The sequence below is a fragment of the Pocillopora damicornis genome, chromosome 12 (genome assembly GCF_964200805.1).
Source record: "Pocillopora damicornis chromosome 12, jaPocDami1.2, whole genome shotgun sequence".
Classification (NCBI taxonomy): Eukaryota; Metazoa; Cnidaria; class Anthozoa; order Scleractinia; family Pocilloporidae; genus Pocillopora; species Pocillopora damicornis.
The window spans coordinates 7,254,314-7,270,262 of NC_142681.1; the positions used below are offsets into that span (position 1 = coordinate 7,254,314).

General features: G+C 38.1%; 1 protein-coding gene across 1 annotated transcript; it reads left to right on the forward strand.

Moving 5' to 3' along the window:
- The first annotated feature begins 516 nt into the window (after positions 1-516).
- LOC113680971 (serine/threonine-protein kinase ULK2) lies at positions 517-15,380 on the forward strand. Its single transcript, XM_089190771.1, has 27 exons — positions 517-905; positions 1,409-1,501; positions 1,873-1,914; positions 2,363-2,395; positions 2,848-2,884; positions 3,211-3,261; positions 3,407-3,529; positions 3,828-3,901; positions 4,311-4,412; positions 4,510-4,568; positions 4,769-4,851; positions 5,438-5,488; positions 5,887-5,966; positions 6,476-6,605; positions 7,185-7,258; positions 8,451-8,487; positions 9,154-9,202; positions 9,283-10,478; positions 10,789-10,943; positions 11,694-11,819; positions 11,983-12,032; positions 12,394-12,512; positions 12,618-12,724; positions 13,274-13,315; positions 13,423-13,467; positions 13,598-13,688; positions 14,199-15,380. Exons 1-27 carry the CDS (start codon positions 813-815, stop codon positions 14,276-14,278), a joined length of 3,222 nt encoding a protein of 1,073 aa, XP_089046897.1. The 5' UTR covers positions 517-812; the 3' UTR covers positions 14,279-15,380.
- The last annotated feature ends 569 nt before the right edge of the window (positions 15,381-15,949 follow it).

Genomic DNA, 15,949 nt, shown 5'->3' on the forward strand with positions numbered 1-15,949 from the left:
AGATTTTCTTAAGGCAGGGATTGCCTCTCTTTTTCTGAGGTATCGATTAACAGTCACCGAACTTTCCATCGAAATTCCTGCAATCTTCCCATATTTTTTTGTCTTAATTTAACACACAGGTAGCCTAGCTTGAGCCCCAAAACATCTGGTCCCCTAAAAATACAATGCTATCTTTGCCCCACGAGTCGGATCCTGTAATGGTTATTTCTAAATCATTCCGGAATTTCTCGAATGGGAGATGAACTAAAAATAACTGAGTAATAAACAATGTAGTCTGTTATGATTAACCAGGAACTCGATTCTTTTAAATTGGATACTTTCTTGTGACATTTTCCCGACAGAGAGATGGCTTTACATGCTCACTGAATGCGAACATGGTTCAAAGCTACCCACTAGTTTGCATCAGAGCATGTTTCCCTTACTGTTTACTTACACCCACCCCACCAAATCGGATAATCCTCTCCCGACCCGACCCGACCCAGAAGCTTAGTGACCTCCCGTCCAATGACGTCACTCGGGAGAGTTTGTTTTGAGCGGTGAAATAAAATGCATTCACCCAACGAAACAAAAACAAACGCTTCTCGCCGATGTGGACGGAATCTCTATGGGAAATAAGTGAAGATCTAGTCATGGAGGACAAATAGCAGTGATGTTGATGGATCCTTTTGACAAAGGACAACAGAGTCCTCGCAAAGCCCAGTCGTTTGGCGATAAATTGGCTGCTTTTTCGTCTCGATCGCTCGCCAGATATCTCTCTGACGAAGTGAATCTGTCCGGCTCTTTCGTCTCACAAAGAACAAGTATTCTCCAGGATGTCAGAGCAAGTAGGTGAATTTGTGTACAGCAAAAAAGACTTTATTGGACATGGAGCTTTTGCAGTCGTTTTTAAAGGACATCACAGAAAGGTAACGTACAATGTACTTTTCCACGGCTTTGCGAAGACGAAATAATTTCTTTGATCGTTCGCTTTCCGACGCGATTCGCTTTTGGCCGAGTGGTTTTCCGAGTTTGTTTTTTTTTTTTAATCTAAGAGAAAAGTGTCGAATAGATTTCCGAAGATGGAATAACCAAAGTTTTGCCTCATCAGCGAACAAATGTGAGCCTATGGGTACATATCTTTGACATTTATAGTCTATGCTTTCATTACGCAAATTTTTGTTTTGATATCGAGCAAGCCATCACCTCGCTCGTCATTACATTTGCTTAGTTAATGGTCATAAAAAATCGGTGAGCTTCACACAGATTTATTAGCGCTATTTTACATGGTTTAATAAATCCCATAGGAAACGCGCCAAGTATATCGCAGCAGAGAAACGCCAACTGATGCAAGTTTTCCTTACGTCTGTGTCCTTTTGACTTCCTCTCTCACTGGTTGTACGTGATGTTAGCTTATATTTCTCTATTGCAGAAAGATGACTTCGTGGTAGCTATTAAGGTCATCGCAAAGAAGAATCTCTCCAAGACTCAGAATCTTCTTGCAAAGGAAATAAAAATTCTTAAGGTGAGAGAGGGATAACTTTATCGTAGAATTTATCTTATGCAATACACATTCATTTTGCAGAGCGAGGTTTTTGTCTGACAAGCCATTGTTAATTGCGTGATCACAAGACACAATATATGCCCAAGGGGAAAGTTCATTGAAATAATAGCAATCCTTCACGCAGTTGTCATGTGCAGCCAGCTTAGTGATTGCCCTTGATCGAGCGGTCAAACTTCAATATTGGGTTTCTAATATTCCCGTTAAGTATCCTTGTTTTGAAAAGTTAATTTATCCCGCGTAATTTAAGACACTGTAACTTAGAAAACCTTTTTCTTGCGTGCTAAAAAGTATATGTACCTACTTGTGAACAATGTTTATATCTTTCATTTTAGGAACTTCATCACGAAAATGTGGTTTCTCTTTTCGACTGTCAGGTAATGATGGAATTATAAATATTTTCGATTTATAAGAAGAATGATGTGTTTGGAATTTTGGAAGATTGCCCAGAATGAAAGAATAAGATACCAACTACGTTTTTTTCAGAAAATTATTTCATACTTGCGTGCCGTGTAAATTGATCTAGTTTTAAGTAACGTCAAAATAGAAGACAATGTAGAAGCCGCTGTCAAACACTTGTTTTTTCCACCTTTTAGGTTCAAATTTTCCTCCACTATCTCTACCCCTTTTGGTTTGGAATGTATAATTTGATTTACAAGCCTAAAATAATAGTCATATTTTGGGGAAAATTAAGCCTGCCTTTGTCCCAGACACTGACTGCGGTCATGTTATGTGGTTTTATAATTTTAGCAATACTATCAATTTTATTGTAAAGGTTGCAAGTTTTTTATATGATAATGATCGTTGACTGCATATATTCTTTAGGAAACATCCAATAATGTCTTTCTTGTTATGGAGGTTAGTCATCTTTGTTTGATTGATGTTTTTTCTTTGTAACTAAAATTTATGTCATCAAACTATTTGACACACTTTGCATTTAGTACTAAGTGTGCCAAGGCATCACAGACCAAAGAATTTTCTGGCCGCTTTGCAGAGTATTTCAGCTAAGTTTCAATGGTGTTTGGTGTTTTTTATTCAGATATGCAGCTATTATATCATATGTTCTCTTATTGTGTTACCTTATTCCCTAGCTGTTTGAAGTTTTCCTTTCTTAATATGTAATTCATGACTTTTTCTAAAGGATAAAGAGGATCAGAAGCCCCCTTTGCAACCCTCTGTAAAGTTTTGAGACATTGTGCTGTTATGTCGCTCATTTTCCTTCTGTTTTACAACTTTCTTGCGTCTCAATGTTGTAATAAAAATTCTGGTGTTATACTCTAGTTAAGCAGTAGTGTTTCTTGATTCAACAGTATTGCAATGGAGGGGATCTTGCAGACTACCTTCGTGGTAAGAATGTTCACTTCAGTTACAATGAATAAGTTATCAAACTTAAGGTACATGTATATATACACTGTTACCAAAAGGGTTATTGACCCGTTAACCCCTAAGAGTGACTAACATCTAGTTTCTCCTTTCAATATCACCCTTGAATCCAACATTAATGTCATGAGAATAAAAGAAATGATCACTGACTGAAGAAGTTCTTGGTTGTTAAACAGATTCTCCTTGTTAGGCACTTAGGAAATATACAAGGAACAGTATAGAGAATATGCATGCTGATGTTAGGGTGTAAAGGATTAATGTTATAAACAAGTCTACATTATTCCTTACAGCAAAGGGAACCCTCAGTGAGGATACAATCCATATTTTCTTACGTCAGATAGGTATGTTTTTCATTAATTTTATTTTTTCCTACTGTTGATATTTGATTTACATTGTCTTTTACAGTGTAGCTGGAATATAGTTGTTATGTATTTACTCTGACTTTTGACAATATTCAATTTGTTAAATAATTTTGGTTCTTCTCAGCTTCTGCCATGTGCACACTGCAATCCAAAGGTGTCGTGCACAGAGATTTAAAGCCTCAGAATCTACTGCTGCACCATGCAGGGACAACCACTCCCTCACCATCACAGATCAAGATAAAGATTGGTAGGTTTTGCATGGGTGTTGCTTTCCTAGCTTGTAAACAGCCACCTCAATCATTAACCTCATGGTGTCAACCTTCTTCATAAGGAACTTTCACCATGATAAGCCACAACGTCTCGAATTCTTGCATTATTCTGTAGCAAACATTCTTTTCACAACATAGAGTTACTAGCCACCTCATTATTTTTTCTTTTTCATTTGGGTTTGGGACTGGCAATGGGAGAGGTCTAAGGTATCTACTTTTTGTATTATTGTACTGGTCATTACCATTTATTTTACATATTCTGAATTGTTATTTTAGCTGACTTTGGGTTTGCAAGATTTCTCCCTGGTGAAATGATGGCAGCTACTTTATGTGGATCTCCTATGTACATGGTATGTATAAACTGCTGAGATATTTTGAGTTCCTGAGTTGCATGAACTATAATTATGTGTTTCTCTGGGTGCTATTTAGAAAAATGGTTTCACCCTTAACTAAATTATTAGTGGTGAAACAGTCTTTGTGAGTGAAAATGGTTCATTTGAAATAATACTGCTGCTGTTTTGGACTTCGTAGAGTTCTTCTAAATTGTCATTACATGTATTTGCAAATAAGCAGAGAATAAAAGAAATAAAACAAATTAAACTACATGTAGTCAGCAATTATTGGTAGAACTCTGTGTTTAAATAATTTTTTGTACCATTTTTCATTATCACTAAATGACATGTGGTAGAAATTTCAGTTCCATATCACACTTTTGATATATTCATTTACTGAGTTTATTTTCTTTCTTTGTCATTCAAGGCTCCTGAGGTTATAATGTCCAAAGGATATGATGCCAAAGCTGATCTCTGGAGTGTAGGGACAATTGTTTACCAGTGTCTCACTGGTAAAGCCCCCTTTCAGGTGCTCTTATACACCATCATATTAAAAAGCCAATTGTGACAAACTTTATCAATGTTATATAATATCAATGATTTTTTCCAATTTTGTCATTTTCCAGGCAAACAGCCCTCAGCAGTTAAAGAAGTTTTATGAAAAGAGCAAATCTGTTTCTCCAAAGTGAGTAGCAAAATGGCAAGCTAACAATATTTCAGTTCTTTGTATATCTTGATCTAAAAGTACTTCAGTCTGTGCCTGCTTGTTTGTTAGATACAATCTGATTACTGTACTAGTAGAATATCATATTTATTTCATGCTTTATCAATACTGAGTCTTATTGTATCCATGAATAGTAAACAACCGTTTTTTTGTTACCTCAGTATACCAGCTGGTACTTCAAACCACTTGAAAGACCTACTTATTGGATTATTAAAAAGGAATCCTCGTGACAGGCTGGATTTTGGTAAATAATTTTTATATCTTTGTTTAATTTACTGAGAAGTCTGTTAAAAAACACAAAGATTGAAGGTGAATTGTATGAGGTGGATTGAGGCTAATATATATGTATAAGAAATTTTTTAGTTTCCTCTAAAAATGATGGTGTTTTCTAATTTAACCACAAATCTTTCTATTTACTCATGTGCAATCAATAACTCTAAGTTTATAAAATGAGTTACTGCTGCTGTTGATATTCTGAGAACAAGGCTGAGCACAGATGAGAGAAGAGAACAGAACCATTTTGAGCTGAAAATTTTTTTTAAGAAAGCGAGTTTCTAAGGCTGTGTTAGACAAAGTTTCACTCTGGGCACATAATACATCTACATTGTACATTTGTTTCCCAAAGAAGTGCAGCATTCTTGTTGGAGGCTTTCACAGGGTAATTTTCAGGGGGAGGGGAGGGAGGGGTTGTGTGAGGATTGTACAATGTCAAGTTGATATGGCACCCTTAATGTGTTTATCATTTAAGTATACCATTATTAACTTGTGTATCAAGCACCCATCAGGGTAATGATTATTAAATATATATTAACTTATTTTTCTGTTTACAGGTGAATTCTTTGCTCATCCTTTCTTGACTGGCAGAGTTCCCCATCGTGCATGTAAGCAAAAACCTTCATGTATCTTACTAATAGTGTTAATATAGGCAAATACAGTTGTAGGCAATTAACTGGAGCATAGAAAGTAAATTGAGCAAGATGTTTGTTTTAGAAAGAAATTCCTACATGTACACCTGTCTGTGAAAACTTTCATTATGTTGACGGTAATCCCTCTAGAAATACAATTGACTTTATAATTGTAAAAGCAACCTACAACTGTAATTTAACCTAAGATTTAAATGGCAGAAATAATTTATTAAAAATATTAACATTTTTGATATTTTAGACCCAGTAAACTATCCCTATCCTGGAAATGTCCATGGACAGCTTTTAAAAGAATTGGATAACTTTTGAAATTGTTTTAACATTTGATTTTTCAATATCTTTCCACATGTATGTAGCTACCCCAGTTGCTGTCCCAGTTCCTCAGCATAAACACTCTGGCAGTTCTCATGGAACAAGGTCACCTTCCTATTCCCCAGTAAGTGTGCTATTATCATTAACATTACTGTAAAATCATTTGTTCTTGTGTAGGAAGGAAGGCCATCAAAGTAATCAATTTTCCCTATGAACTCAGCTCCAATGTTCACAGGATGAGTTTTCCTCTACATGTAGTAGATAGACTTCAAGTTTTTTCAGGGACACGTAACCCTCAGAAAAGGGATTTATGTGGGAAACAGTGTAAAGCAAGCTACATTTATATGTACCAACTACCTGGGCAAGAGACTTACTTTAAACACTAGATTTTTCTGCAAATGTTACAAATCTATTTCTTGGCAAGAAACTACTGTGACAATCACTTACATGTAATGTGAAAACATGGTTAGCCAGTTGGATATGCAGTGTAAGAATGTCAAAATAACTAACACTTTAATCCAGTCCATAATTTTGAACAAGTTTCTCTCCTTATTTTATAAGTCATATAAAGTCACCTGTTAGTGCCCTTATGTTTTTCTTTTTCTTTTTTATTCTCTGAATTTAATTCAATAGAACTTTGGTGCAGAAGCTTTGGGTGACATAAGAGTTGATCTTCTTCATCGCATCACTCCACCCTATGATGGCACAGGCATTTCCCCTCAGGACCCTCCCACAATTATGAATATCAGCACCTCCGCAAACAGTAAGTTTTGGGAAAGGCTTTGAATTTTTATATATTAATTAATGAATAAAGAGAGATATAAAGAGGATATATGATAGCATAATGTTTAGCATGTCAAGCTCTGGATGTTGTTGTACAAACTTCGAACTGCACAGGCAAAAATTCTGCAATAATGAATTTTTGTAGAGGCCTATTGGCTGTCTTAGTGCTGCAAGGTATAGTTGTGATGTAAATAAAGGAGATGAGTTTCTGTAGAAATTGTGGCGCTGCATTGGTGGGAGAGTACAACAAGGTAATTTAGTATTGTCAACTGAGTTGATAACATAAATTGGCCACCATAAAGAGTTTAGAAGCTGACAGATTGATCATTACCCCCTCATCCAATCACTCTAATAATAAATTACCCTGTTATAGTTGTGATGTGTTCTACTCAGTGAATTGTTTCAGTGAAAATGCAGTGACTTGCAAATTTCTTGGTAATGGTTGTGTACTTGGAGGTATGGTATGCAGGGTTTAGAAGTGCTAAATTGTCAAAACTGGAATTGGAAAGTTTATATTTATTGCTTATATTTTATCCTTTTTTTGTTTGTTTATTTCAAGACTCAGGTGCACAGCTTAGTTCTCAAGGTGCCTACCCTCCAAATGCAGTGCAAGATGATGAGCTAGCTGCTGAGGTTTGTTTGAGAGTACTTAATGCTGACTTGCCATTTAGCTAGCCTGCATGTTAATCCAGTGCACAAGATATGGCCGACTAGCTATTAGAGCAGCAATCGAGAAGAGGGCTAATACCCCTTCCCCAGTTCCCTTTACTATAGGTGCTACAGTAGTGATGTTGGGAATGTGTCTCCAAAACAACCAAATGTACAGTTCCCCTACCCTAGATCTTACCTGTCCTGAAATAACCATTTCAAAGCAAACAAGATTCTGAGACTGCAATAGAGTAATAAAATGAGATTATACATGGGCACTCGTAGATATGAAATTTCTGTTCGAGTTGAACACTCGAACAAAAATTCCATATCAACAAGCAACCATGTATTATTGTGTCTATCATATAAACACGACAGCCCTTTGCTGACAATGAAAAGTCAACTTTATTAATGAATGAAAATAAAAGGATCGACAATCCCCGAATGAAATTGTAAAGTGCGTTGGCGCTAAGGCTCAACATGAAAAAATGCGTTGGAACACTACAAAAACAAACCATTGGCATAATTTTCGATGTACAAAACTATCAGTTATTGACTTGGTCCTTACCAACAGAAGAAGTCTTTCAGATACACGGCCAAAATCGGACTGTGGTATATCTTCCAGTTGTCGTTTCCGTTCTCAGCCGCGAGAATGCCATTACCAAAGCCACTGAATACGTAACTTTCGGTTTTTCTTTCCGTAATTTGGTTTTGCTTCCTTTCTAGCAAAGTTTGAATGTCACTGTCTGTGAACGATACGGATTTTCCAGTGTTTCGGCAGCCATGATCCGGAAAAAATTCCGTCAAATGACTCTGTATTGAGAATCGTGAAGGATTTGCCGCTCATTCATCAACCCGACCGAGTGGCGCGAAAGGCGCATGACATGTCAGCAGCTGAATGGTGATATCAAACACACGTGAAAAAATACTATGTTTTTTCACGTGTGTTGTTACGGCTTTTCGCACCACTAGAAATCCTTCTATAACCCCGTAGTTTTATATGATAAAATGGCTGTAAATAACAGAGAAGAGTACGTAAACCATGCCCTATTTCAGACGCTCTGTATAAGAGACTATCCCTCTTCAGCCTGAGACTTCAGTTATTATTCCTTCCCCCTCCTTAATAAATTTTTTCTTTTTAATTCTAATCATCATGAAATTCATCCTTGTCAATTAGGGTTTTGTGCTGGTCCCATCTAATCCAGAAACTCCAAGTGAGTGTTCGCATTTGTTTGTACAGAATACCTCTGAAGCTACATGTAGACCTTGACAAAATCATTGCTATGGTCTTTTTAATCTAAACTGCAATGTAACATACACATAATTCTGCAATTAGGATAATTTTAGATGTGAAGTTGTAACTGGAGTATAAAAAAACATTTGTGACTCCATCATTTTCACGGTCAAGTTACAACCAAACAGAACATGATTCTAAACCTTTCGTTTTTATTACGCTGTCCATTTAGAGGTTTTAGTTATCACCATCACACTTAAGATTTTTTTAAAGAACAAGTCTTAATATCTGCTTTGATGACTTTATTTTTTCTGGTCTTTGTTTAAGTAGTAAAAACAATTATCAAGATAAAATTAGATTGAAAAAAATTCAGACTTAATTAACCTTCACATATAAGTGTAGAACTGTACTCGACAAGAATGAATCATCAAGCTAATAATTTTACTTTCTCCTTAAACTATTTATACACTGTCAAGCAGAAAGGTGCCGAGAAGAAATGAAATTATAAATATGGGAAGTTTGTTTGGTTTAAAACTGAATTCTCAGAGCTTAGACTAGTCGAAATGTATGGCGGAAAGAGGGAGAATTGATATTTTTATCTTGTTGGTAGAAGGGTGTAATAAGATGAATTTCAATTTGTCTCCAGGACATCATCAGCAGAGGCATCATTCTGATCCGCTGTTTCCTTTCTACGGGTAAATATTCTCTCTCATTAGTTCTGCAGATTTGGTTAGGATCTATTAAAATGATACTGTAATTTCTTCTTTTTCCATAGCCAATCACCCCCAAGGACTGTGAGCAGTCCACAGTCTCCTTCTCCTCCATCGTCACGCACTCCTCAGAGAGCCACCTTTATGGTGGGTTCGCCACAGTCAGCATCCCCAGTCTCCCCACCTTCACCTCTGGTACAGGCCCCCCCTGCTCTTTCCCCATTGTCATCTCCATCATCTGCAGAATCCCCTCCAGTTGAAATCCCAGTAAGAAAGCGCACAAGTGCCTCTCCAGGACCTACACCAAAGGGTCAGCCATCATCCTCTCCTCTGCCTATTCCACGCAGTGGAAGTGTACCCAAACAGGCACCCTCTCGAACCTCCCCGTCCCCTACTCACCATGGAGCTGGTTCAGGCATGACTCCTAGAAAGCAAATAGTTGGCACCCCGTCCTCTAAACCGTTGGTAGGCAAGAGCCCAAATAGTAGCCCAAGTGCATTGAAAAGTGGCAGCAGCCGAAAAAACAGTCCAGCGACACAGAGGCAAGCAGCGCAGGTTAGCCCCAAGGGATCTTCTATCCCTCTCACTGCTGCTGCTCAAGCTTTAAGTGCGCAAGCACGGTCTGAGATGACCGTGGGCTTGCACCAGCAAGCTTTTGCAGGATTTTCTAACACGAATGCTGATAAGGGGCTGGCACGGGGTGCAGCAGTTGGGACTTTCCGAAGAGCTCTCTCCAATATTGAACCTTTGGTTACTCAGTCACCGGACAGCTCGTCAATATTGACAGCTCTGGCTCGTCATTCAAGGTCAGGAATGGGTGTCCCAATAACAGATCTTTCTGAGCCAGGAGCAGAGACCAAGCAGATCATACGCGTGCACAGCTCGCCGGCCATACTAGCAATGGGCCTTCCAAGGAAGGGAAGCTTGTTGGCATCAACAGGGTTCCAACTAGGGGCTGCAGGGACCTCTCCCGTGTTCCGTCGGAATTCAGGTGGTGGATTCACCCCCCTGAAAGGAAAGAGTCCACCTATTTCATCCTCTCCTACCGGACTTCCTACCATACCAGGCTCGCCGACAAAGACATCCCATAGTACGGAGGCCAGCGATCCCACGGTTGATCCCGACAATAAGATGAAGCCCTTGAAGGGTCTTTTTACTGTTGGGTCGTGTTCGCCAAAAACGAGCGAAGATATGTTTCTACTCGGGAGGAATTCACCAAACGCGACTAAGAATGGAGAGAAACCTGCTGTTGTTAGTCAAGGTAAACATTACGTATTAGAGTGATTTTCGATGGAGTGGCGTGGAACCAAAACCAGGGTAATCACATCTACCAATCAGAAACCAAGCAATCTGCATAAACGCGGGAAAAGTGGTAACAGCATGAAAAAGAAATTTAACACTATCTTTCTGGTAATGGGGTTTGCGTAATTTCCTCCCTCTCTGAAGAGGGATTTTCAGCATTTGCTTTCTTATGTGTTTTTTGTTATTTAATGTTGTAAGAACTTCTTTATAACTACTGAATGTGAGCTGCTGAGAGACCGTTCACCCTGACGCCTTGATTATCTCAACAGGAACGAAAGTCACTCTCGGATTTGGAGACAATTTTCCTCCCAGGAGCCCCAAGAGGCTCACGGTTGGTCGAGAGGAAACTGAAGCGTCTTCTCCAGACATGGAGGGCCCCATAGCTCTTATAGCTCCTGAACTGCCAGAGGATACTCTCTTAGATGTAAGAAAATAGTTATAACTGACTTGCAGCACTAGTCCATTGATTGTAATTAGACTGAACTAACGAGATCACAACGGCCAATTAAAACAAGGAAACATCTCAGTTGCATCCAATGGAACGCAAGGAAGAACAGCAAAGCAGCCCCACACCTGTAACTTCTAAGAGTGATTAGTATTTTATCTCTCCATACAATATCACTGTTGATTTAAACATGAAGGTCATGCGAATAAGGGAAATGATCACCCACCAGAGAAGCTCTTGACTGTTGATTAAATTCTCCATGTCAGTACCATTTGGAATGGATACAATATGGAGAATATGCATGATGATCTTGCGGTTTAAAGGGTGTGAAACACTGTTTTATTAAGTATGCATCTGATTGGTTGAGGGAGAGGTGCGAATTTTCTATAATAATAAGAGAGAGTATTGAAGCAAAACTAATTTAATTCCAAGTCAATTTTTTGCAATCAATTGAAAGTTGATCTCCAACAGATATACTATATATATAAATGTGTATTTGCGAAGACATTCAGGGCGACCCTTATTGTCAGAAAAGCCTTCAAAGTCCCAGATAAGCTTTTATTTATTTTTTTTTTTTAGGCCAAAAGAGATTTTAAGTCAGAGGTTGGGTATTTTCTGCGATTCTTTTACAATCACAGATTGCAAAACAGAGCGAAACAACATTGTTGTTAACTTACAACCTAAGGGAAATGACGGCTTCCTATTTTCTTTCATTTGTAAAAACCCCAGATGGAGCACACGGAGGGCGTTAGGAAACTCAATTTCGTTTTGTCATTGACGGATGCCATTCTTGAGGTGATCAGTGCCAGGGGAACACCTTTTACAGTGCTGACAGACTCTGTGGCCATCCGACAAGTACGTATTTGATGTTGTTTTTTGGCTGCCCTTGGTGAATTGCGTAGTTGAACAGGTTAAAAGTCTCGCATCCGTCTATCAATGTGACGAATGAATTGTTCGATTATTACAAAAATTTTAAATCTTTGTTCTCCTTCGTAACAAATGTTTTTCCCTCTTACAGAACGAAAGCCTCCTCGCAGATCAGATTGGACTGAAAAGTGACGAGTTAAGGTAACAAATTGGATTTAAATGATACAAGTTTAATGATACACACATTTTGATGAGGTCTTACTGATGATCTATTGGAGGACAGACGCAAAGATGACATCACCAGTACCAACATTTTGCATTTTGATTATATAAAACAAATAGATTCCATGTCGCTGTGGGGCTGCGCCTCGTGTGCCACGTTTTGTTCTTTCCACTCTTTGACATCATCTGTGATCTATTACTGAACTGACCCATAGTAAGATGAAACATATTTGTTAAGGAGAGGATCACTGGACTCGGATTTGCAAATACAGACTTTACCTTATAGCGAAGCATTTGGTTTTACTGAGATGTGACTTACTAAGGTTCAAACATTTTGCAGGAAAATGGAACAGTTGGTACTGTACGTGAAAGCACTACGAGCTCTTAATCTATCTCTTCTCTTCGCACAAGGAGAAATCAGAGTTGGCCACCTAAAACCCTCCAATGCTGTCAAGAATGGTGAGTCAGATAGATGCTCTGAGGCCTTACCCTTTTCTACGGGTGCTCGTAATAAGCCTGAACGAAGCATTAAGTTTTTCTATTATCTTTGTTTACAATTTTCAGTTCTAAACGACTTGAACAGTCGATATCACCAGTGTTTGGAGAAGGCGTCCCACCTGAAGCAGCTCTTAGAACCTGGACTACAGACACTTGATGGAAAATCTATGACGGTGAGCTTACAATATGTATGTGTTAAATCCTTTCGAGAATTAAATCAGCTTTCTGCAACATAATTGCTTTGGTTTTGCTACTGTTCGCTTTGCGATTGGCGTAAAACTTTGCACCATTGTCGCTACCAAAGAGTAATATGCAGAGCTTATATCAATCGTGGCTTGGTCACTCGCGTTTCTAAGCTTCAGACGAGTTTCGTCCATTTTAGTTGAATTCTCATGGGCCATTTTCAAAATATGTCTTTGTCGAATGGGTTGTTGTGATGAATGTTATTTTGTTTTGGGGAAACCTCATTACAAAGGGCGGGGCTCTAGGCTACGTGCGTTTGATTGAACTCTCCGCTCCTTTTCTGTACTCTTTGTTCTCCTTTTCCCCCACCCCCCTCCCTAGCCCCCCCTTCCATCAGTATTCCCTGGATACTGCTCAATTCAAACTGTCTTGCTGGTGCTTTGTTTACAAACGCCTGGAGGTGAGCTGTGGCGAGGTTGCTTCTCTATCCACTGCTTCATTTGACGCAGAGTAAAATACATCTTATATCCTTCTCACAGGTCAGCGCTGACAGACTGATGTACCATTACGCCATGGAACAGGTAACTACCTTTAACGTTGAGGCATGCCATTCGCTATTTGCTAGATCTTGAATTTTTTATCAAGTTTCCTCCTGTTTTTGTTTTTGTTTTTGTTTTTGATTCTTTAGTGTCAAAATGCTGCCCTCGACGAGGTGTTCGGAAACCCAAAAGAGGTGACTAACAGTCATTTGTTTGTTCCACGTGTTCATTGTTTCTTGTCAAGTTCTGTTTTTTCTCGTCTATCAGCAGTTTAAAATGTTTTTCTTTATTCTCTCTTTTAGTCTAACTCTAAATTCTTTTCAGTGTAAGGTCAAGTACGAGACTGCTCAGGTTTTACTTCAAGGCCTGGAGGAAGAAGCTCATACTGACGAAGATCGGCGTCTGTTGAATAAATGTATCCTTTGGTCTCGTTTGTGGCGCCTTGTTTGCGCCGCCTCAACGAAATAATTACAGACTCCGAATCCTGAATATCTTTTTTCTTCTCCCTCTCCACTAATGCCACCCAAAAAGATAAAGTTATTGAGGTCTTTTCATCTTGAATAAGGTGCACTGTATACCATGTCACAAAAGTATTTTAAATAAGGGAGGAGTAGTCTTAAGCAACGCTGGGCATAATTTAATGTCACTTCAGAAGAATAGAGAATTGAAAGATTCTGCTTTGTGAAAGACCACAGAGTGCTCACCATTCTATTCCTTCCCATTTTTCAATTTTTTGGAACACCGCGAGTTAGCCAATAAAAGTGTTAATTACATAGTCATTTCTTGGCTGGCGTAGGCTACACACAATGTAATGCCTTTAAAATGATGATACAACCAGTTACATCAAGCCCTATATAAACACACATTTGCGAACTAGTGTCACTATTTACCAGCTTGACGATTGGTTCCTTAACGAAAGCTGTAGATAAAATCGCCGTAGATAAACGGCTGACGTGTATTTCCAGGACGAGGACACGCAAAACCAGTCAAAGTAACACCAGATAATTAGCGCAGGGCAGGCAGTGAACTGTTAGGTGCACTGTGGGCATATGTCAGCGTATGTGAATGGAGTGGAATGGACTTTCTGGTAACTGAGGAGAATACCGTCGATATTTTTTAGAAGTAGGGCATTCATTACTCTTTATTTTATAATCCTTGAAAGAGAGCATAGAATTGCAATAATCATTTGAACTTCAGAGTGAGAGAATCGAACGTTGTTGAAGTTGTAACTCTAATATAAATAATCTGATACGGGACGTTTGGTTTTTGTTTGTTTGTTTTTGCTTGAAATCTTGTATTTATTTCTTGGAAAAAAGTACTGCTGCTCTTATGTGGTGAGTAGATAGGATGGCCAATTTTATTTATATTTTTCGTCACGTTCAGACCTTGCAGTTTGTATTTGCAATGGACAAGATTTCTCCAGCAGAAGTTCAAAATTGTTAAGGACTTTGTTTCAAACTCACCTTTGATATATTTAAACGATGTTTAGTGATTATCAAAACCTAGCAATATTTGCGTTAACTTTTTTAACTAGTTACTTACGCTTTAATGTGTATAGAATAATGAAAATCTTTGGAAGCACTTACACAGAAGTTAAATTAAACATCGGATCGTAACTATTCCTTGTTACTAAGGCCATAGTTATCATTGGTCATGAGAAGTACTACATTTGAAATAGGACCACATCTCCCCTAGACATAATTTTTACCATGGGTGAAATTGCTACTACCTTGTACAAATACGCTTGGGGAAACAGAAAAATATTGTATATAAAGTAAGCGAACATTTAAAAAAAATGGAACATGATGAAAAGGTTTATAAAATGTGAAATTTTACGTCGCTATTTTTAAAGTCGATAATTTAACTTAATATACGTATGGACGGCGTTTGCTTGAGTTTAAATTTATCAGTGATGATTCATTGAGATTATTTCGCTACGCAGCAAAAATTGTCATGGGATAAATTTATTCGCGATTTCCAATATATAAACGCTATTTGTAAAGTGAAAATTTTCCTCTCAGATGAAGAGAATTATGAAAAGTGTTGTCATGAAACTTCAAAACAAACAAACGAAAAAAAGGAATAAAAGTAAGAAAAAAGTGTGAAACTGTTCCAGTGTGTTCAGTTATTTAACCCGGCTTCTGACCTGTGGGTTGTAGGGTTTATTTCAGGAATTCTCCGCAACAGTGGCGATTCAGATATTGCTGATGACATTCGTTTAAAAACTGAGCAATCAAAGCCGGGGTCCATAATAGTTTTACTTTTGCGAAGGAAATCTCCTAACCATACCCGTAACAAAATATTTTGCGATAAATAATCAAAGCCATTCTGTCATCAGTAAGGGAATATTCACAAATTGTTAGTTGCCTTCGTTGTTATCTGTCTGTATGGCCACATAAGATTGTTAGTGTAAATCAGAAAATGCGTTGATTTTATCAGTAGAAGGTAAAAGAGTTTTCAAAACTACATGCAGAATACGATTAAATATGAAAATGTCTAATTTCCTTTCTGAAATTTGATATAAAAATGTTCCTTCTACAGACCTAAAATCAAGAACCAAAAGTTGAACCTTCAATTCAAGTCCAGTTCCCTCACTTGGGTTCCTTTGCGTTCCGTTAATAGTTCGCCGCAATGAAGATAACTTCTTTTCTTTTGGAGAAACATGTTTTTTCGTCT

Coding starts and splice junctions, on each gene's coding strand:
- LOC113680971 (XM_089190771.1), top strand. CDS start 813: ATGTCAGAGCAAGTAGGTGAATTTGTGTACAGCAAAAAAGACTTTATT. Junction 3,262..3,406: donor TATTTTCTTACGTCAGATAG/GTATGTTTTTCA, acceptor GGTTCTTCTCAG/CTTCTGCCATGTGCACACTG. Junction 6,606..7,184: donor TATCAGCACCTCCGCAAACA/GTAAGTTTTGGG, acceptor GTTTATTTCAAG/ACTCAGGTGCACAGCTTAGT.